Below are 23700 nucleotides of genomic sequence, written 5' to 3' on the forward strand. Positions count from 1 at the left end.
ATGCTATGCCGCAAAGTGGAAAAGATTTGTAATGTACTGCCGTAACAATACAATCAACCCTCTAGATGCATCCATACAACACATCATATGCTATCTGCTCCATCTTCACAGGTGTAACCTGGCGTATTCATCCATACGCCTACACCTAGCAGCGATCGCTGCCTATCTACAAAACAGACAGCATTTGTCACTCTTCAGAGTGCCCGCTATTAAAGCCTTCATGGAAGGCCTTAAACGAGTAATTCCTCCCAGGGCACCACCCTCCCCTGTATGGAATCTAAATTTGGTCCTTACACGACTAATGGGTCCGCCCTTCGAACCAATGCACAAATGTGAGCTACAATTTCTCACCTGGAAAACAGCTTTCCTTGTAGCTATCACTTCCCTTAGAAGGGTTGGTGAAATACAAGCGTTCACCATACAGGAACCTTACATACAAATGCATCACAGCAAGGTCATACTTCGAACTAATCCGAAGTTCCTGCCCAAAGTCATTACCCCCTTCCACCTCAATCAATCAGTGGAATTACCTGTCTTCTTTTCGCAACCCCAATCTGTTGCGGAAAGGGCCTTACACACACTAGATGTGAAAAGAGCGTTGCTATATTACATACAAAGAACGCAACCCTTCAGGAAGACCAAACAGTTGTTCGTTTCCTTTTCTCCACCACATAAAGGCAACCCCATCTCAAAATCGGGGATAGCTAGGTGGATTGTAAAATGCATACAAATTTGCTATCAGAAGGCAAAGAGAACATTATCTGTTCCCCCTAAAGCCCACTCTACAAGAAAGTTAGGGGCTTCTATGGCTTTTCTAGGGAATATACCCTTAGATGACATATGCAAGGCAGCCACATGGTCTACACCGCACACATTCACAAAACACTACTGTGTAGATGTGCATTCCCAGCAGCAAGCTAGGGTGGGCCAGGCTGTACTAAAAACACTATTTCAAACAGCTGCAACGGATACCGGTGGTCGCCGCTAAGGTTGGGTACTGCTATATAATCTATGCTAAGTGTACAATCTGCAGCTCATATGCCTCGAACGGAATATGCTACTTACCAGTATGCATCTGTTCTTGGCATGTAGAGCTGCAGAGTTGTACACGCCCACCCGCCTCCCCGGCTACCTGTATCCGTTCCAGTACATCTTATTTAGATACTACACACATGGGTTTCTCACTGTGATTACCAAGCTCCATCATTTCCCTGTTGGCGAAAAACAATCTGAGGATGGAGCCGAAGCCCATGCGCAGTACGGACCGAAGGAGGAGTCACTAAACTCGTGACTTCCAAAGACTGTCCAAGAAGAAAAACAAACTGCAAACATCCGGGCCCAACACCAGATGGCGATCTATGCTAAGTGTACAACTCTGCAGCTCTACATGCCAAGAACAGATGCATACTGGTAAGTAGCATATTCCTTACCAACACTGTTTGGTTCTGTAATTACCGCATATCTTATAATTAGGGCTCCCGGTTTTATGGTATTTATGTTTTTCACATTTCCGTCTGTATTTATCCATATTTGTTTTTTTATCATTTTTTCTGCATTTATCCGCATTTATTTTTGTGGCAAGCAAAAGAAGACGCTGCAGCTAGTATTTTTCACATTTATTTTAATAGACAATGCACACTTTTTGCCGTTTTTTTATAGTGTGACTTTGCACCAAAGGTACTGAAGTGCTTTACATGAGCAACAGTTTGATTACACAAGGTCATTTTCATTTTTACAGACACTGGGAAATTAAAGGATTTGGCCAGAATCATGGGATGGTGAGCCAAACCAGAGACTTGAGCCTGTATATTCACATCCATGGTTGTTAATTCACCCCAGTGCTATGGGTAGTGAAGGTGACATCACAATCCTTTTGCCATCACAGGGTTACTCTTAGCCCCATAGAAGTAACTTAATTCCTGCTGTGCGGCTAAGAAAATAAAGCTGAGTGAAAATCAAGGAACTTAAACAGGGCTCTTAGTTTCCTGATTTCTTCATGTTTCTCCCACAGCAGTGATGACAAGGCAAGTCGGGTGGTTCACTGGCTCTGGGTTGTAGCTGTGAACCAGGCGCTGTTGTATCTCAGACGCCCAGATGTTCACGTGAACTTTTATTTAAGATGCGTCGCTGCCGTCCTCGGGGTTCAATCCACAGGTGCTCTGAGTCCAAGTGGCGGACACCGCCCAATATGTCTTTCTTTACTGAAGCTGCTTAGTGGTGGAGAATGGCGTAGCAAATGTGCCACAGGCACTAAAGGAAGCTAAGCCTCCCCCCCCCCCCCCTTCACACCAACTCCCAATACACTGGTTTCATACTCATTTTGGGATGTGGAGGTAAACGAAGCCATAACCTCGCTGAGGTGCCAGGCCCTCCTTAAACGAGCTCTCTTGATGGGGCCTTCATTTTTATTGTAGATTGACAAAGAAATTGAGCTGCACTGACTCCTTCACCACCACCACCACCACCACATCGTGCAGTTTTACCACTACTTCGAGACAATGAAAACATCACTGTGCTGTTGCTTGCCTATTTCTTTGAACTTTAAACTATGCCGCCAGACAGGCAGATCCTACGAGCTGATAGTGAGACAACAGATGACGAGCGTCATGGTGTTAACAGGATGTCTGGGGGGGCAATTAACCCCGTGGCATATTCAATACGTGTGTGATGTATTGATAAAGGCCAATAAGCGCTCTCGGCCTGCTGCTGTCTGGGAGGTAGAGCGGCTCGCTCATTAACAGATCAGTCTCACTTGACAGCAGAGTGCTCAGCCCAGACTCAGGAGGGCGGAGTGATTTAGAGGGGAAAATAATATGCAGGACATCGCAGTAGCAGTTTCAGCTTTCCTTTCCTAACCCCTGTGCGCCCACCATAAAGCTGGTTAGTAAGTATTTTTCCGTTTCTATTTATAAATACAGGCAAAGAAATTAAAGTTTTCCGTCTGTATTTATATGTGAAAATCCGTTTAAACGGAAAACCGGGAGCCTTACTTATAATCATGATTCAAGCAGAAAAAAACAGCTTCCACAAGATTCGGGACTATGGAAATTTCTGTATTAAAGGCCTAACTATTGATGTTTATGCATCACAATAAATACAGCCAGTTGTTAACCTCTTCAATGCCCATGACGAGCTGGTCTCGTCCTGGGCCGCGGTTGCGCTGTGCCCATGACGAGACCAGCTCGTCATAAACCCTGCCCGCTAATACAACGGCCGGCACAGGGCGGGGAAAGGGGCGGGCACTAAAGGGGTTAACTCAATGATATTCAATGGGTTTTGAAGCACTTATTTTGGTACTCTTGCTGTAATCAGGATGTTAGTTAAATACATTCTTGAGCCATCATAAATGCATTCTTGAGCCATCGTCATATAGGTCAGTAATTGAAATGGGGCAAAAATAAAAATATATAAATGTCTTTTGTTTTCAGCAATTCGTCATGAAACATCATTTACAATGCAATAGCTCTAACTCTCACAAATGCCAGATCTATTGCATTGCAAATTATTGTGTTTTTTTTTAGCAACCTTTTTGACCCTGCCAGCACACTTCCTCACCCCCACCCCCACGGCACTCTGATCACAGTTCTCACAAGGGCTCAAAGTAAATGAAGACAGCCTGGAAATGCAGCAAATGTACATCGCCGCACTTCCAGGCCATCTTCATTTACATGCAATTGCAGAGGCATTTGCGCCCCCCTGGGAACCCATCCACGACCCCACCCCCGGTGCGCACCCTACAGTTTGAAGACCTCTGCCCTAGGGTGAGTTAGGATTCTCGTCTTAACACAGCAGTGCTTCCCAGTCCCTCGCATCCTTTCTATTCTTTTTTGTACCATCCCCGTACAGTATGTGAGATACAAAGTATCACATGTACATCATTTTTAAGATCAAAATCTGTGAAGTAATCAACAGAGAGACCTTGAATGATGCTGAGTTGGCTTTTTTTTTTACAGGCGTTGTCTTAATGACATTGGTTTTCTCCACGGGCTGTCCAAGTCCTCAGAAAAAGCCTTGCAGAAATGTGTGTTTCTATATTACTTTATCCTTTATTTTATATTAGCCATGATTAATGTTGAGAGAAATGAAAGATGGGAAGGTTGCTACCACTGATTTCTTAAACTGATATTTTCAGTTTATGGCACATTGCATAATGGTGGGTGTTCAGAAATCAAGAGCTCCACTCCAAAGACTTTTTTTGTGCTGGGCCTGTAAATTATTTTCATTTAAGTTTACCACGTTGTATCATTGTCTCCAAACTAACGGGGTAGAGGAAGACAAACTACTACTAAAATGATGGTTGGGAAAGGATCTTCTATGTGGTGCACATTATTTGTGAGACGTATTGAGCGAGATTTCAATTTTAAACATGTTAGTGGGTCTAATAACTAGGGCTATCACATGTGCAGTGTGACGCTCCAGCGTCCATGCTATTTATTCTGCATACTTAAACACATTCCCTTGAACATGAAGTTGGTTTAGTCTGAATTGTGGTCTTCATTTAAAAGGAGTAGCACGGACTGGAAGCTTGTTCAGCATACCCAGTTATGTTGCTGGAACTACGCAGGGAAGTATGTAGACAAACACTTCATGTTCCCTTAAAAGGATTTCCCTTGAACGATGTGGAGGATGCAAGACATGTTTTTTGTGATCCTAGCATTGGTAGAGTGCCCAATACATGAACCAGTAGAAAGTAGAAGTAAACCTTTTGACCACATTTTCTTTAGAAAAGGCCTTGGGTGAACGAGAAGGACTTTAAATAGTTCCTGGATGGACAATGCCCACTGCTTTTGAAGAGTTTGAAGAGACAATATGATATCACCAGTAAGGATGGGAATGATCTTTTTCTCGCTTATCTGTGATACCATCTCTTTATTCCTATAGAAAATCCGCAAAGGGTGTATTAATTTTTCTTCGGACATCGTGTGGCCTCACTTTCTTTCCTGCTTTTTTCCTCCTTCGCAGATGCCTCATCCTGGCAGCTCTGATCAGTTACATAGTTCCCTGCAGCAAGGTTTGCATGCACACCACCACCCCAGCAGCCAGTCAGGGCAGCCATTACATCCCAGTGGTCCTACACAGCTGTCCCGGCAGCCGCCACAGGCCGCTCCTAGCAACCATCCACACGGTGACCTGACCTTTCACCCCGCCTCGGCCTTACATGGTCAGGCGGGAGGACAGGGAGCGCCCGACATGACGGAACCCTCGCTGGATGTAAGTTTCTCATAACCACTCTCTGCCTGCCTGAGAATGTTCTTTTGGTCTCTTGAAGAGGGGCAGTTGTGGGAGGTGGGAATTGGGGTTGTGGGTACATCTGCATTGAAGGCGAGATGATCATCCAGCAGCGTTTTGTAAGCATCTGCACAACCTGCAAAAAGCTTAGGCATCCTTCTTGATAATGATATATAAAACAGAAAAGTCTTAACAAAGGTTGAATTTCCGTGTTTATTGTACAAATTATTGGATCAATCACACCGAAAGCCTTCTAATAAGATTATTTCTGATCTCCTTCCCTTTCTCCAGTTGCATGAGGCATGTATGCACCTGTCTATACCTTTAAAGTTGAGGTGCCTCTGAATTTAAAGAATTCTATCATGAATGGGAATTATTCCTCTTCTTCTTTGGCAACACTTTTATTCAGCTTTCTAGTGCTAATATTAATGTGCTGTTTTGCATCAGGAGTTTGGCAACTCAAATAACTGTGACCCTGCAGTGATGTTAGATTGAGTTATCTCCTATTCCTAGCAGGTGCGTCACTTAAGACTTGAGTGAGGGGATTTAATATTTTCCTAAAAGTACAGTACAGTACATTGCAGAGTCTGATTAAAAGCTCCTATGTAGCTGGAGCATACTTAAGTTTCGCAGTATCATTGCTGTTAAGATTGGTCAGTTATGGGATTGTAGGAAGAATCGGACATTTGTAAGGCCCCTCGTTAATTGAGCAGCCACTTTCATGTACGGACTAAGATAGTGAGCGTACCTACATCTGCCAATGCCGTTTATCCTCTTCTGCGAAATACCACTCTGAAGTCAGACACTTTATTCACTTTAATAGTCCTCTGTCTTTATGCATGAATGTGCTCAGATTAATACACATTCTGTTTGTTGTGATGTTAAGCCCTTGACGAAAGGCTAAGAAGCATTCGTTACTGTGAATAATTATTAGAAAGAATTTGTTCTATAGGATTCCATAAAATATGTTTGGTATGCCTTGTTCTGAAATCACGTCAACTTTTTTGATAGTGTCAAAGCATATTATTGCGTGATAAGGATTGTCGCCCTATTTTCTAATGATACACAGCACATTAAAAAGAGTTACCATGGAGCAGTGCTTAATTTGAGCCAGTGGTTTCCAGTGCTCTGCACCAGCAGTTAATTGTCAGCACCGGCACTTATAACAGTCTGCCCCATGGTGGCGCTGTTTGTTTAATTTAGCGTTGAGCAAAACAACCAGGGGCGGCTCCTCCATTTTGTTTTTCAGCAACCCTCCCCGAACTTTCAGGACAGGGTGGGGCTATCGCTGCTGATTGGTAGCAGCAGGGAGCTGTGCGCTAAAGTTTAAAATGTGAGTGTCTCTTTGGCTGGTTGTCTTGTGATGACCAGCCAGACATGCACATTTAAAACTTCTCTAACCAAGCTGTCTTAGATAGCTGGGTTAGAGAAAGCGCAGTTCTCCAGTGCTCTTGAGAGTGCTGGATGAGGCTGATCCCTCCAATTCTGGCACTCCTCTCCTGCTGAGAGAGCAGTGCCAGGATTGGGTAATGCAGTTTCCTTGGTACGGAGCTTTGAGAAGTCACCCGAGGGAGAAGGACATCACACAGCAAGGAATGTAAATCTATTTTATTATTACTTTTTTTTTTGTGCCCCCACTTCACCACCGTCTGTACATGCCAGCCGCCACTGACAACAGCTGTTTGTTAACTCATCCAACATTTAAAATTACTAATGCCTGCCTCCCATGCTATTCTTAAAGCTTTGGGGACCTGTAATAGTCTGAATTGTCATGCTTGTAGGAGTATGATGGTTAGTAGTTGTGTTGGTACTGTCATTGGCAGCGCTGGCAAGGGCAATGAGTGGTGCAACATATAGTGGTCTCTGGCACTTATGTGTTTTTACAAGTTAAGCACTGCCATGGAGCACTGAGTACATGGCCAATAACAGTGCATACGGTGTGTGATGCTGTTGGTGTTACCGTGCATAAGTGGACAGGTCCGTTTGTGACACAGTGACCATGTGAGCTCTTTGCTTTGGCAGCACAGTTCATATGTTGCTTAGTAACATCAGCAGATCAATGTATAAGTAGGCTGGTAGCTTTGGCACGATTGTATATTCATTGGTTTATTTGGTGACACGTCGTTTAGGAGTCTCTGTACATTTGTGAATTGGTTGCTTTGGTCACACCATGTGAGTTTGAATTAATATGTGTGGTTGCTAAGTGCACACATGTCTACTTTAATATGCCGTCACAGCGTGGGTGTTCTTCTTATTGCATCAGTCTGTCAACAGACCACAACACTTTTCAAACACTGGATCACACTGGAGCCAATATGCTCTCTCTGAACATAAGGGGCAGAGCTTTTTTTCCCATCAGTCCTTGACAACTATTTCCGCCAGCCTTGGGCAAAATTTAAATTGCGCTAACACAATTATGTTACACTTGTTATGTAAAATTCCCATAATTATGCCATTATGCCACTTTGCATAATTATACGCCATTTGCAGTAACAAATCACCGTGAACACATAGGAACAACAGAGCGAGAATGGATGTTCAGGGTGTTTTGTTTGAATGTATCCTCTTGACTCAAAAAGATGTGAAGACACATTTCATGCTAAAATATGGTGTGAAATGATGGATTTGCATTTTGTTTAGTATTGCCAAAATTTCGCATTATTATTCTAAAGTGAATTAGGTGGATTTTGCACCCCCCTAATTTCTGCAATTCATATTTGACATGTCTATTCAGGAAGGGACTAGAAAATATTTATGCACCAGACTCTTGCCAGAAAGGACTGCTGACACTGCCTTGCAAGAGAATGTATCATGCTGCTTTTTGACCACATATTTGCCCAAGTCTCCCTGTAGAGGCTTGGCCCACACCACGTTCTATCTTCTGCAACTTTGAAGTAACTTTAATTGTTCATTATTGTAGTGACTGAAGTCATAGCCTGGCTTGGAAAAGCTTTGTCGTCCAGGCTTGTTGTTCTTTTTTTTCTGTTCTGTTTGTCTAAGAGTGTAATTGACAAATAGCGAGTCCGTTGGATGTGCCCTGTGACTTTGCTTGACATTAGACATTGGAGCATAATTTAAAGCAAGGTCATGTCCGCTATACCACTACTGATAGTAGAGAGTGGTCACTGCCCTCCTACATCAGGCTGTAGGATGCCTGAAGTATTGATGGCTGCTAATAGACAGGGGTATCGTCCTTTTTACCAGCCCTCCTGGAAAGCAACAACCTCATAGTCTTTCCCTAATTAGAATGAAAACAATTCATCTTAACAACCTAGCCGTCTATAGACTGTATGTTGAGCGCAGCTTGTTAAGTTACATGCTTGCTGTGGGTGGGACCAGGAGTCCATGGACAGAGCGTATTGTGTACATAGAGATGGTTGGGTGCATGTTTGCACAGAATGTTGGGTTTCCTCAATCCCTGTGGTTATGACTGTTGTCCTTTGCTCCTGGATCCTTGCTTACAAACTATGAGAGTAAACATCCCTTCCCTGCCACACCAGCTTCTCCACTGTACCTGGGACCCTTCGTTTCCAGTGCTTTGCGGGGCATCAACTTGGCTGACGCTGTCTGTTAGCAATCTACAAAATACCATATCTGGTTTGTATTAAGCACCTACTGCCAACCAGAAATATCCCATTGAAAGGAGTGGATAAAGGAATAGTAGCCTTAAAACCAACGTTAGGGTTGTATTTTTGTTGTTTTTGTTTGTTTAAGTTTAACCGTCTTCTCTGGTGACTTTAAAAACTGTGTGTAATTTATGGGTTCATCAAAAGCTGCAACATTTGAAACCCTTTCTTACTCCTTTCCTCATTCTTTATGCCTTCTCTTATTGAAGTTTCATGAATAATGTCTCGTATTAACAAGCAATTCTTCTAAAGGAATTGCTCCAACCCTACTATGTGGCTGATGAATCTGTGTTTAGAAGGAGACAACTTAATAGGACGCTTGGAAAAAAACACTCTACAACCCCAACAGCTTTTACCCAGTTCCCTATAATGTGAAAGTGTTTCTCTCTCAGAAGAATGATAATGTGTGCAAATAAAATAGCAAGAGATTTGTGACCTTCCTGTGATTTATACTTACATATGTAAATTTTCAGCAGTAGTGATGTATTTTGTTTTTCAGACACTTTCTTAGCAAAACATCATTACATGGGTTGTAACAATTAAAAGTGCAATTTAAGCAGGATTTGTGATGATTTTCTATTTGCTGTTTCTTGATGGTGCCCACTTGTTTCTTTTTTTAATAAACCATGTACCCTAAAATTGCTTGCTAATAGCTCAAAACGAGCTTTGGCAAAGTCGATAGGTCTCGGCTATGAGAGCTACTGTCATTGGCCATGTTTTGTAGCCGTGCTGTACAACAGTGCAGATGCTTTGCAGTGTGGCTAAAACTAATTTTAACAAGCATTTACAATGCAATGGTCTCGGCATTGTTAAAGTTAGAGCTATTGTCATTGCTCATGACATTCTTTTTGTTTATGTTTTTGTTTTTAAAACATTTAAAGAAACGGAATTGTTATTTACAATGTCAATAGCTTAATCACTCTCAAATGCGAGACCTATTGCATTTGCACCCACACCCAGAGCCACACACCCAGAGCCACTCACATAGAGCCACCCACAGAGCCACCTACACACACACAGTTACCCACACACAGACAGACCCACCACGCATAGAGCCACCTACCAAAAAAGTCACACACACACACAGAGCCACACACACAGAGCCACCCACACACACACAGACCCTCCCCCACACACACACAGACCCTCCCCCACACACACCGAGCTACCCACACACACACATAGCCACCCCCCACACACAGAGCCACACACACAGAGCCACACACACACAGAGCCACCCCCACACAGAGCCACCCCCACACAGCCACACAGTAACCTCATAATTTAACACATATTTACTTTTTTCTGGATCAACTGACAAACCCCTCAACAGGCTCTATGAAGATTACGATTTCATGAGTAATTATTTTTTTTACAACAGGAAGTGAAGTATAATTTGAAGGGAGGCAGATCCTAAATCTGAGAGCAAAATATATCCTGTTTTTTATTAGAATAACTTGCCAGACGCTGCTCCGAACATGGTTTGGTAAATAGAGGAGGCATCCTTGTTTGGTTTCCATGGCAGCTTCTTATGCAGAGGCAAGGCTCACACACGTGACAGAGGGCGGGGGTGCAAAGCCGTGTCCATATGAGCCACTTCCAGGCTGCTCCCTCCCATGCTGTCAGTGGAATGTAGAGCAGACCAGCTGTCGGGGTTACGAGGGAATGAACACAAGTTAAAGGGCCATCCTTTCAAAGTATGCGCAGGCTTCAGGTTTCTCACAAGGGTTCAAAAGGTACCAGCAGACATGCAGTTAAAAGCGGTGCCTCTTTAAATGTCTGTCTCACCCGCTTGCCCTCTTCTCCCTCCTGTCTCTGGTAGGAGCCGAAGTTGGCTTTTCAACGTGCAGTGGAAGTCCTTTATTCACTTTCTCTCGAGGGTTTGGTCTGCTTAGATTTTTTTTTAAATGTAAAACTTGTCCATATTCTAGTCGAACCCATCGCGTTTATTTACACAGCGGCAGATTTTGCACTTTGGGGGGGGGAAGGAGGGGGCCGATGAGCTATTGTTTAATGATTGCAATGGGTTTACTCTCTCCCGGCTTTAAAAGCTCTAGCCGTTTTCTTTAAATATAGCACCTAATATCAGGCATGCTCATTTTTCCATGAGCGCTAGGTTTTGACATTTCAGTGGGTTGAAGCACAGGGAGCTGTTGTGCTATGCAAAAGACAAAGCCAACATTTTTTGTAAATTATAATAAAACGCTAATTTCCACAGCAGACAACGCAAACACCCTAGGGAGAATTTAAAACCTGACCTTCGAACGTGCTATTCGCGTTGCTTGCCTTGAACATGGAAAATGCATTATCCTGTACAGGCAAGTAAACATTTACTCACAACAATACACAATTTTATTGGTCTGGATTTGGGAGCCGAAAGCAACACTATCACGAGCCTTGCACAAGTGGAAAGGGTATAAATACGTCACCCGGGTTCACATTTTGCAGACTGAGGCGCAGTGCATCAGTGTGAATGAGACCGAGTGGTGGACCTCATGTGCGGACTATCGACAAAATCGATAAAAAAAAATACCACATCCACGACAGTGCCCACCACATCTCAGGTTAGGTATATATATTTGCCAACACATCTACGCACCATGCAATTTAGTGGTTACACTGATGTATGGTTACGTCGATGTAGGCTGTGACATTTTTGTCAAACGTTAAGTGATACTCTGTAGGGAATCTAGGATACCGTATGCACGGGCCACATGAGCATTAAAAAAAGATTAAACGGCTGTCATCCGTGACGTCATGTATACACCGACCATGTCTACCACGGGTTAAACAAGACACAGAAGGGGTTCTGAAAGTGAAAGGACTTGAAAAAGCAAGAGGTGTAAAGTCACACAGAACACCACTGCCCGGCCTTTCGCCCCCGCCCTCTACCCCTTTACGCCTTCCCGTTTTCACGTGCACTCCCACCGGTGGCCCCGCCTCCACTCCAATCATATATACTTGCTGGGTGGAACATACCACCCACCAGGCAGGCAACCAGAGCCAAATTCCGGGGGGGGGGCTGAAAAAGATTTGGGGGGGGGGTTAGTCTTCCAGCCATAGGCAGAGTGGCTGAAAGAAGGGGCTAAAACGCAACAAAAGCCTCATTACCGAGTAAATGGTCTTTTAAAGACCTGTGAAGTACTCGGGTGCGGCTGCAATTAGACGGACGCCAGCCCGCGAGGCTGTCTCAGCCGGGCTGACACACATAACGGGGGGGGGGGGGGGGCTGAAGCCCGCTGAGCCCAATGGGTGTTGCGTGCATGCCACCCACAGAGCGAAAAGAAGGCCTCGTTTACATTTTGGTGGATACAGGACACGTGCCGCAAAGTGGCAGCTGTCCCGTCGCCTAGACATGACTGCATTCTAAACAGGGCGGGCAGGACACCCGTCGCTTTTTGCTGGATGATGACCCGCATATGCCAAACTAACACCGCTCTGAGCATGGTTGGATGGTCGGAAACCTCCCGAGTCCATTCCAAAATCCGAGGGAGCGTTGGAGGTCGAGTAATGGTGCCCGCTTGACTTCAGATCTTCTTGCGCATTCCGGAGCCCACCCGGCTCAGCCCCGCCAACGAACAACCAACAGGGAGACCACCAGCACCTCTGTATTTCCCCTGTGTTTCTCCCGTCGCCCAGAGCCAGCCACGCCGTAAGCAGTGCGCCGGCTGCAGCAGCGGGTCTCTGTTGTAGAGTGCCTCTGGACCAGTATCACGTCTTGTGTGTCTGTCCTGTGGCTGACGGGTCTGCTTCTGCTCACCAACGTACTTGATTCCTTTAATGTTACTGGCAGCTGTGTGTTAGCTGGTTCTGGCAGTGGTCTGCTGCAGGACGTGGGGAAATGAGGCAGCCCTGTCGCAGAAAATGCTGATCAATCCGCGCCCTAGAGGTTTGTGTACCTCGAAACCAACGAGAGTAGTCCAGCTGTCCTGTTCCCATCTCCAGGTCAACCCCAAAAGTGCGAGCCTACAACACAAGCTGCCCGCCAGACAAAACACATCTACACCCGAGCCCGAGTCTGAGCCTACTAACGGTGCACCATTGCTCCAGAGACCTTCAAAAACCAAGGCAGAGCAAAATGCACACCACCGCCTTTCTCCAAGGCACAGCGAAAATGCCTCGGAGAAAGGGAGCCTCATTTTCGGATCTGGGGGCGTGTTTTGCTGTTGTCTCCTCCCTGAGACTTCTCGCAAAAAACACGCCCCCCGATCCGAAAAAGACGGGGCTTCAACGGAGTGACTGGACCTCTTCTCCAGTGGCTGGCCAGCATTTAAGAGGCCAGCCAATGGAGAACAGGAGCGAAGAGGGGCGGGTGCAAGCCCCTCTTCTCAATGACATTAAATCTCCGGACTTCCGGTCTGCCGACCGGATGGTCCCGAGACCTAAAAAGCACTATGAAGAAGCTAGGGCTCTTGCAGGTTTTTTTAAGTGCATTAGTGCTGGTTGCCATCATAGTCTTTTTTTGATTATTATTTTAGCCAAGCTGCACAGTAGCTATACTGCTGTACAGTATTGCTACAAATAATTTCCAAAGTCGGAAATTCCCATGCTGTACAGCATGAAAAAAAGCTAATGGCAGAGCCAATATCCTCGAAGGCGAGACTTATTGGCTTTGCAAATGCTTGTTCGGTCTTGGCACAGCACCCCTGTGATTGTGAGCAAGTCAGTTCATCTCCCCATGCATGAAAAAGAAAATAATTGACAAGACAATGCTATTGCATAAAGAAAGCGATTGCCCCCTTGTTCCATGTCTTAGTGAAAATAGAATCAGATAACAACTGTTGTCACAATAAAAGCAGATGACATATGATGTCAAAATAAACAACCATTTCACAGGAGAAAAGGATTTATTTCTGCATGTGGCTTAGTAAAACATAGCTACAAATGGCAAAAAGTTTAACAAGGAAGACAGGGAAAAATACAAAATTAAAATAGTACTTCAATCACATCTCCATCAGTGGAAGGACAGCAATCAAGCAGAAGCAATCACTAGTTGGTCCATGCTCCAGCCTGAAAGAATAGGAGGATTTGAAGCCCGCACTGCTCTAATAGAAGGCCAGTGGCAATGAATGTTAAGCAGTGAGTGGGCTGTAAGCCCATTCTTTTATATAATATCTCCCGCAAGCATGAGCGCATGCAGCACATGCGCTGTCACAGGCAAGACATAATGAGACCTGCCTTTTTGTGGCCAAACTCTGACATATAGAAATGGTTGAGGTGGATGCTTTTGAACTGTAGTGTCTTGCTTGAAATTTTTATTCAATATAATATGATAAACATTCTTTATAGGAACCCTCATTTATATAAATGAACTTGGAGTTCTTGTGAATTAGCTGGGAAATCTACATCTCAAGTTGGAGCAGAAGTAAGGGAAGGGGTATATCAAAAAGACTAATATTCAGGTACCTCTGGGATTTCAGGGGCCTGCAATTTATGTTTGTTGATGAATAAAAATTATTTAAAAAAAAGACTAATATTACAAATTCAGTCTTTCTGCCAGTAGTTGTTCATTTGTTGTCTTGATTTTCATTTGTTTGATAATTTGCTCGGCTTACTTTCAGGAATGTTTTTCTTGTGGTCATACAGAAGCTGGGGAAGACCCTGGTGTGTCATTTCACAAAGCTAAAATTCACCAAAAGTAATTTACAGAAGTAATTTTGTACAGTTTAAATGTTTGCTGGTTGCATATAGGGCTGAAGAAGGAATATGTGTTGAGAGAATGGAAGGAAGAGAGGCCTTGAGGTCCTTAAGACATTCTCTCTGCTGAAGGTGTGGTTTGTAAAGCTGAGAAGTGAATGTCATGACCATGCCATAAAACAGAAATCTGAATGTGTTGGATGCAGATTTGGGGCTAACATAAAGGTTGTACTTCAGTGGTAGCAGATTGCGATTGGAGTATATCTGGCAATCGGTTTTGAGAGGTATGTTGAAGAAGTGCCGTGGATCGCCTTAAATAAGTGTGAAGCAATGCACAGAACTTGTATGCAGAACAGTTCTGCATGGACACCCAGCAAGTTTGATATTGGACGGTAGAGATGTAAGAGTTCCTAGGGAGGTTGAAAAGGATTTTCAAGGTGATGCAGATAACCATGTCCAACAATCCGAACCAATATCTGGAAAGACAGATTAAAGAGCTGTTAAACTCAATCTGCTCATAGCAAGCCTATTGATAAGGGCCACGATAGTGTAAAAAGTAAGTCGAGGCAACTTTTGCAGATGCTTACTAAATGTGGATTTCATGAGATTCAGCAGTGGTGCTGAAAATAAAACCCACTAAGACATTTCAAACAGGTGGGTATAGAATAAAAGCATTTTGGGGAAATGGATGGTTCCGAATTAGGCACTGGATGCTAGGAAATGGATCGCCTGGATTTTGGCTGACTATTCAGCATGAATTGCCAGAATGTCATTCAATGCCGAATTTCTGATAGACATTCTGAAAATGGATGTCATGAAGTAAACTGAGAAAGAAGGTAATGGCAAAAATATCTGAATGCCATCTGTGTATGTATGATATGAGAAGACAGACGAGGAGATATATATTATTTACGCTGCAACAACATATAGCTCTCACAAATCTTTGTTGTGACCAACAGCATGACATCCCGTGGAAGGGTTCTTTTAATGTCCATACATGTTAACATTAATCAAATGCCTCAAATGATGTTACCTTCATGACTTTCTTGTCAGGCGGTTCTAATCCTTCAGCTGCCTCTTGCAGAGATCATTGTGTAAACTCCCTTTCACAGGTTTGAATTCTGGTGCTGTCCATTGGCGTTTTCATATTTCTGCCGTGAATTAAATACATTTCATAGAGATGGGTTTTAGTAACGCCTTTTATTAAAGCATCATGGGTACATGCCATATGTTTTGTATCAACAGTCATTGTTAAGGAGTCTTTGTTGGCCATTGTTTTTGTTGTTCTCTACCTTTTAATGCAAGTGTATATGTGCTTTCAGTTGACCTGCACTTCTACGCACCACCATTAACCTTTGCAATTTTCCTTATGCTCTTGTTTACAGCTGCTTCCAGAACTCACCAATCCTGATGAACTCCTCTCCTACCTGGATCCCCCGGACCTGCCGACCAACAGCAATGATGACCTTCTATCTCTCTTTGAGAACAACTGAAACAAAACTGGTGTTGTCTTTTCACGGCTGAGTCAGTGGCACTGCACAGCCACACAATGAGGAACCAACACCTCTACTCCTCAGTACTACGCACTCCTCCGACAGACACTGAGTGGCGGCATGGGAAGGGCTGCATCCCACACCAGTTGGCCATAAAGCTCGTGGAGACAGGAATGGACCATGTTGTAGAGGTTTTTTGTTTGTTTTGTATTGACTATCCCTAAGGAGTCAGAACCAGCCTGCTAAGACAGTGGCGCAGCTTTATAAATATATATATGACCCCTTCTGCCACAAACACATAAATATTAAAACATATATATATATATATATATAAAATCGATGATTTTTTTAATTGTGAAAAAAGAACAGTTCGGATTTTAAGCAGTGGTGTCCAGCGAAACATGAACTGGGAAGAAACAGATGGACCTGCTGCCCTGTGCCTGGATTCCGGCATGTCTTCCCACCCCTTCCTTGGCCACCACTCACCAGAGTTCTTCCTTTTGCGAAGTAAGAGGTTCTAAAATATCAGTTGGACTTTGAGATCGGATGGACGTGCAGTTATAAGACTGGCTGTATTTCCATCACCAGCATTGAACATCTTCAGACTTGGGGTTGAAGTGATTGGACACAGTTAAATCAGTCAGTACCCAGTCTATCGAAAATAATGGAAAGGAACTCAAAAGGAAGTAGCAGCAATCCTACCGGGCCTAAGTCTAGTCTAGTCCACGGACAATCCCTCTGGTTTTGCCTAAAGATTCTAAACCTTCTGTCCTTCCTTAGATAGGTAGTGTTGGCGTAAATGTCCATTCAGCTATTCTTGGACCTAGCAGAGAGAATACGGATTGCTTTCACTCCCCACCGGAAAGTCTTCTGGTTCCCTCGGTCAGATGGAGCAAGGAAGGGAGTGTTGAAAGGAACACATCTATAAGATCTTCATTATCATTTTATTAGCTGGAAAATGGGGCATTCTAACCTGACAGTCAAAATTTTACTTTTTTTAATGTACACACAGTCCAGTCTTTTATTTTACCTACTAGAGTTTTATAAACCACAAAATTAGGAGTATCCCAATGATCCTCTTTGAACTAAGGTACCAAGCCTTTCTTGGCCTGTTATGGTTGTTCGGTGGCATCTCTTGCATGTGTTCCATTGGTTCACTGGCCCCACGTGCTGTCTGTGTTTCTGTCCCTTGCCTCCTTTGATAAACGATGTACAATTGATATATCGACAACGTGCATGCGTGCCAATCTGGGTGCTAAACCCTGTTTTCTTAGACCACATCCTCTCCCACCTTTTGCACAGTTCACAATCATGTTTCAATATCCTGTCTAGACTAAAACAAGAAAAAACATATCTTTTAATCTGTTCCACCTTAAAGCAAATGTTTTTAACTTAATTTTCTTTAAAGTGCCAGCTGATTTTCGCTGCTGATTTTGAATCTTTTCGAAATTCCATTTTCACTTTGCCATCTTCTTGTTCACAATGTAAATTTGATGGCACATGTTAGGGCATTTGCTTTTTTTTTTTTTTTAAATTAAGTACCAAAGTTGTATTTGTAAATTAATTTTTTTATTTAAAAAAAAATAAATGAAAAAGCGACCGCAGCAAAACAAAAAAGAAAAATCAAGTGACCTCTATTGGTCTCTACCTGCACGGTTTTTAGAGATTGATCTGTAACACCATTTATATTTTCGGGTGAGGAAGTGTTGGGGACGAGAAGGAATCATTAAGTAAGCTTCCACCTCCTCCCCCCATTTCTGTTAGCAGTAGTGGTGAAACTATCTGAAGAAGGTTGCCAGCCTTATTTTTTCTTTCCTTTCCTTTATTTGTGTTTTTTTAAAGTGTTGCTCAGTATGCAAAGTCAGTTCTTTTAAAGAAGATACCATAACCCGCTATTGTAAATAATCTCTGAATATTTTAATAATGTCTTTGATAATAATAACGATAATCACTGTTCTTATGATCTCATTTGGTTCACCTTTGCTGGTGTTTTAAATACTTGGAGTCCCTTTTGCAGGATGGGGGCACTTCATCTGTGTTTTTAAAAATGTGTTTGATTCATTTGACCGGCTCCACGGGCTCATATTACCCTTCATTTGAAAAAATGTATAAATAATAGTGGGGAGGATAAAGTTACTTGGTCTCTGACTGCTGCAAACGGAATGCAAATGCTTCTTTGATTTTGCCTGTAGCTTTCTTAACTGTTCTCTAGACTAGCCATGTGCAGTGCACATTAGAACAACATTTCAAATTTCAGTACCCTCTGACCAATTTCACAGGTCTTTTCACTCCAGTCAGTGGGAAATATTCCTGGATCCTGTATTGAGTTTGGCACAAACTCGAGTGGAGATACTTTATATGCGATTCATTTCCAATTCTGCTCTGGTCCATTCAATTGATGTATTACTAAATTCTGATGCTATTTCACCAAGCCATCATTGTTAACTATTTTTAAAGTATTTTATAACACTGTCGGGTGAACCTGCAATTGTCCTACGTGACTGAGCTGTATCGAAACCTTCCAAGATGCAGTGTAATCTAAGATATGCTCAGCAAAGGTTCCACACGTGCATATTGGCTTCCCATGAACAGCACATCACAGTCTGCTGAAAGAAAGTCCTTTTCTTCGTATTGCTTAGTGACACACTAACACTTGTAGAAGCATGCCTTTCCTTGGGTCACAGCTGGGCCAGTGATAAGAAAGCATGTGTTCTTTTCAATACTTGCCAACAAATTATAAGTACCAATTTGAGTCAGTTTAAGACCTATATTCACCAAGTGTATATCTGCGAGTTTCACACGGTTACTGGGATTGAATACGCTCCAAAGAGGAGGAATTGGTTACCTGCGATCCTGAGGGTTTCCACTTCTAGTCTAGAGAACATTCTCTGTACTTCCTCAAAGGTATTTTGGAGCCAAAATATTACACTCCAGGAAAACTCTTTTTAGGGTTGAGTAAACAGACAAAATATGGTCCCTTTGTCTGATTGCATAGAAGTGAAGCACTTTATCGGAGGCAAATTTTAAGTGATGTGTTTGTAAATGACCATCAAAGGTACTTGCTGGAGCGTGATTGTTGGCATTCCAGAAATGAACTCAATCCAACAGCCAGCCTTCATGGCAAGGTGTATGGGCATGGTAGAATTGGCTATGGAGCACTCTTCTCCAAAATTGGTAAACAGAATTTCAAATTGCAGTTCAGGGTAACTTTCAAAAAGACAGATATAGGAAAAAGAATCAAACTGATATTGAAAGGGACTTCGAGTGTTAGCTTCAGATGCAAGCAGTGGTCGTGATAGAATGATGAGGACCATACAGAATCAAATGGCGTTAAATTTCCATGAACTATTATTGTCATCAGGATGCAAGTTTGCTATGTATTTTAGTTTTCTTCAAGATTGAACATGACTGATCACTGTGAACTTAATGGTCGTTTTCCAACAAGCAAATACATTGTCTGTTATTATACCGCAAAAAGAACAATTGATGGACAGAATGCAGAACAATGTCATACATTCACCCCAGTACAGAGATCTGGGGCCAAATCCATTGTTTTTTTTCTGTCTATCAATTGTGTGTCTTTTGTTATTATACCGCAGCCTCATTGAAAATCATCAGTTTTGCCTGAGTTAGTTAGTTAGTTTTCCATCCTAATCCAACCTTAACTTGTAGGGTCGGATCAATTCATATGACAGGGTCTCTTATTTTGGTCCCACAGATAAGCCTGGATGCCTTAATTGTGCTGAAATACTACAAACATCCATATGCACGCTGACGTTTGGCACTTCTAACTACAGCTATCTGTGATCCACTTAGTTGCCCCTATTATAGAGAACCTTGCGGGGTCATAACTGTCTGATGCCTGCACCTTCTACACTTTTTTGGGTCGTGTGCTACCTTTGTTTCATTTTCTTAGCATAGTTTCAGTATGCCCTCATCTTGAGATAGTACTTGTATTGATACCTTTTCGACATAAAGCTTTTTTTGGAGAATTTACACCAAGCCTCTGAATAATATTTTGTGGCAAATTACATAGCCTGCAACACTCTTATGCTTCTGATGTAAATAGCTGAGCTTGCTTTGCAGATTACCGTTTTGTTTTTAACCTTTACCGCAATAAAGCTCTTTGATCACAAATTGACTAGGAAGGAAGCGAAGCAGGGAACGGAAGCATGATATTTTGACAGTTTTCAGACACCATGGACACGATTCACAAACCATTCTTATTTGAGCTTCAGGAGTAAGTCTCCTCTAGTTCTAGAAATAATTTTGTCGTTCAGACCATCTGTGATCAAAACTGCAGTTGGAGAAGTAAAAGGATATATTCCAAAAATGGCATGCCCTGTAAGCTGTGCATTTGAGCCACACATATTTACATACATACGTGAATTCAGAATAAATAGTGTTGGTGATGACTGGAAGCAGAAAGTTGCCCATAGCGGTCGAATGTGCCAGGCAACACTAGAATAACCAGTATACAAAACACAAGAGCACCACCTGCAAGATGAAAGGCATATTCTGTCTCCATTGAAGGGCATACATTGGTACACATAGTACCTGCATAGTGAGCCAATGAATCGGATGGTTAATAGTACCTACATTATGAGCCGATGAATCAGACGGTTAACACACACTTTCTTTCAGTCCAATGGAATCTTTGATGGATTTAGGTGGTGGGCAGTTGCTCACACTATCTCTGCCAGGACTAAGATTGATAAGTCTTTTTTAGAGTGACTGCCAACTGATTTAATTACAAATGTCCACTGCCAGCAAGAAAGATGGGAGGCAGTGGTAATCAAAATAGTTTAAATATGTTTGCATTGTGAGTTTAGGGAGCACTCCATTCTAATTCTGGTTCACGTTTGGTTCTCTTTCTGTTGTAAATGTTCTTTCCCCTTCTCACTACGGAAAGTCCGCCCCACTCCTGGATAGAATATGATTAAGTTGCATACTTACTATTTGTTTTTCTTTTGCTGTAAAGGGATTTTAAAACAACGGGCTGACAAAACATTTAAAAAATATAAAGTCTGCAGCGGAGACCCAAGGGACACATTGCTCTGTACATATGTAAATGACGAAGAAAGAAATGTTAACAGAAATGCATTCATTTTCCTTGGAATGTGCATTGTTTTTTATTTTGCAAAAAAAAGAAAGAAGGAAAAAAAAGCTTGCCACTCCATCCTGCGTGGAAAATGAACTCCATGTGCTGGCGTTCGTGACATCTCCACATTTGTTTCTCTTGTGTAATATACTCGGACCCTTTGTGGAAAAAAAGATACTTTTGTTTTTTAGTTTTTTTGTTTTATCAATATGTGTAATATTTGGTGTAAGTGTACCTGTCTTTCTCTTTCACCTTTGTATTTTGAAGGTGCTACAAAATAATGATGAAGAATGGAAGTGGGACAATGAGGAATGATAATGAGCTGGAAAAAAAGCAGATTGTAACCAAATTCATACTTTGTACAACTTTTGATATCATGCTCAGATAATGAATTATTAAGACGATAAACACCGAGGTACAATCTAAATAAAGTAGCACATGCAAAAAAATGGTCATATCCTTTCCTTTGTACATTGTATGTACGATGACATCATTTCATACTTCAGACTGGTCAGAAAATACAAATTGTGATTTTTAGTCTTGCAAAATTGTATGTAGCTGGATGTGACAACATAATATTTATCTAATAAATATGTATTCAGATGAAACCTGTATGTTAAGTGTGTGTGTTTTTCTTTTACAGCAGATAGTTGCTGTTTCACTTTACTTTTACAATGAAATATCCAGAAGACTTATAAATAAAAATTTGGAGGAAAAAACTCTTAGTAAGGACAGTTTTGCAGCATGAATCATTTTCTGGATTCACATGCTGTGCATTATTCCGCCTTCTAGTGGTTGGGTCCGGAATTGTCTTTGGGTTTTTTTCTCCCTTGTTTTGGTCGCTGACGACCACCATTTGGTGCCAGGTACGTCCCCTGTGTGACGTCCGACTGTATCCTAGAGGTCGCCGTACGTGGTAGCCATCTTCAGATTCTTTTTTCCGCTGTTGTGTCTGGAAGCAAGACGGGAAGCGCTGAAGAAAATTCAAATTTTCCCCAAAAACTTCACAAAATAAGAAGATTGTCGAAGAAATATCATCGAACATCGACCTCGGACAGGAAGATGACCAAGTTGGTCCACAAATGGCGAGGTAGGGGTCATGGAGAATACCCCTTTAAATTGTGCCGAAAGTGCCACCACAAATACGCACAACACGACCCGCACAACGTCTGCAACCTCTGCCTGCCTGAAAATCACCAGAACAAGGACTGTGAGGCCTGCACAGCGTTCCTGCCCAAGATGTTAAGAACACGCCAGAAACAAATACAGGCCCACTACACCACAATATCGCAAACATTGAAGAAAGCTTCCATGAGAGACCTAGGTTTCTCAAGGAAGAACATGGACCACTAACGGAGTCGACACATGAGGGATCGTATATCGAGGTCCTAGAAGGAGACACCGAAAAAATCCACATCGAGAAGAAGGCGAAAGACCCGAAAAAGAAGACAGAAAAGGTAAGACACCTTAAAAATCCATCGGAACCAAAGGGCCATGAACATAAGGCACACAAGGCAGCCCCGACACCGACCAAAAAGGCGATCGAGGGTCAGCCGCGGTTAAAAGAACCCCAAGGGACCCAACCAAAGATCACCGTGGAGGGAAAATCACAAAAGGCGGCGAAGCCTCGGGTCGACACCGAACCCATGAAAAAGAGCACAACACCGTCGAAGACAATCGTCGAAGACGATCGTCGACTTTGGGAAGAAAAGAAAATCCCCGACTTCAGGCGCCGAGAGGGCTCTCGAGGTCGAAAGGAAGAGGCTCGAGGAGGAGATGGCGGCGGTCCTGCAAAAGAAAAAGGATGTTGACACCTCACTAATGGATTTTCGAATCCCAAAGGCACCAGTGAACGAACTGGACAACGTCGACGCCGAAGAGGTAGAAGACGCAGAGGGAGAGGAAGAGGGTATTTTCAACTCCCCTCCAACCCCGGAACCTCGAGGCGAAGAACCAGAGGAATATGGAGACATACCCGAAGATGAGGAAGTCTCTGAAAATGTTGAGGATACATGGAATGACCTCGACACAGAGAGCTTGGAAGAAGATTTGCTGCTACCCTTCGAAAGCTTCACCTCCAGATGACTGCTTTCTACAATGACATTTGTCAAAAGGGCAGCACATCAATCTGGAGTACCCTTAAAGGAGGAAAAAGGGGGCACATGTCTTGCTAGAAACACTGGCACCTGCTACAAGAGGAACGCCATACCTGCCTATGCTGCCCAGTATCCTGGACCAAGGCAAAGAAGCGTTCAAAGAACCAGCTTCAAACAAGGGGGTAACCCCCACAGTAGAGAAAAAGTACAAACCCTCCTCAAAGGACCCGAAATATATTCAGGGAAGCACAGTACCTGACTCTATTATTGTCACCACAGCCAGGAGGAGAGCCAGTGCAGTCTCCAAAACAGGGCCACCACCTGAAAAAGAAAGTAAGAGGATGGACACGGTGGGGAGGAGAATGGAGAAGGCGGCAGCAACACAATGGCATAATGCTAACTCAAATACCCTGCTAAATAGATATGGCCACCAAAAATGTGGGATGAGATAGAGGAAATATTGAACAAACTTTTTGAAGAAGACAAAAAGAGAGCAAAAGCTATTGTACAGGAGGGAA

At 42.9% G+C, this 23700-nt stretch overlaps 1 protein-coding gene across 8 annotated transcripts in view; it reads left to right on the plus strand.

Annotated features, from left to right (window-relative positions):
- The window catches only part of ZMIZ1 (zinc finger MIZ-type containing 1), a 506199-nt gene extending 484499 nt beyond the window's left edge, over positions 1–21700 (plus strand). For 7 of the 8 annotated variants that reach the window (XM_085604895.1, XM_085604940.1, XM_085604876.1 and 4 more), the window contains 2 exons: positions 4963–5211; positions 15878–21700. In XM_085604895.1, coding sequence (XP_085461021.1) covers positions 4963–5211; positions 15878–15985 — 357 coding nt within the window. In that variant the 3' untranslated portion in view covers positions 15986–21700. The remainder of the gene's footprint in view (positions 1–4962; positions 5212–15877) is intronic. The other variant, XM_085604904.1, reaches the window with a different exon arrangement.
- The last annotated feature ends 2000 nt before the right edge of the window (positions 21701–23700 follow it).

Source organism: Triturus cristatus, chromosome 1_2 (assembly GCF_964204655.1).
Source record: "Triturus cristatus chromosome 1_2, aTriCri1.1, whole genome shotgun sequence".
In the NCBI taxonomy this organism is placed as follows: Eukaryota; Metazoa; Chordata; class Amphibia; order Caudata; family Salamandridae; genus Triturus; species Triturus cristatus.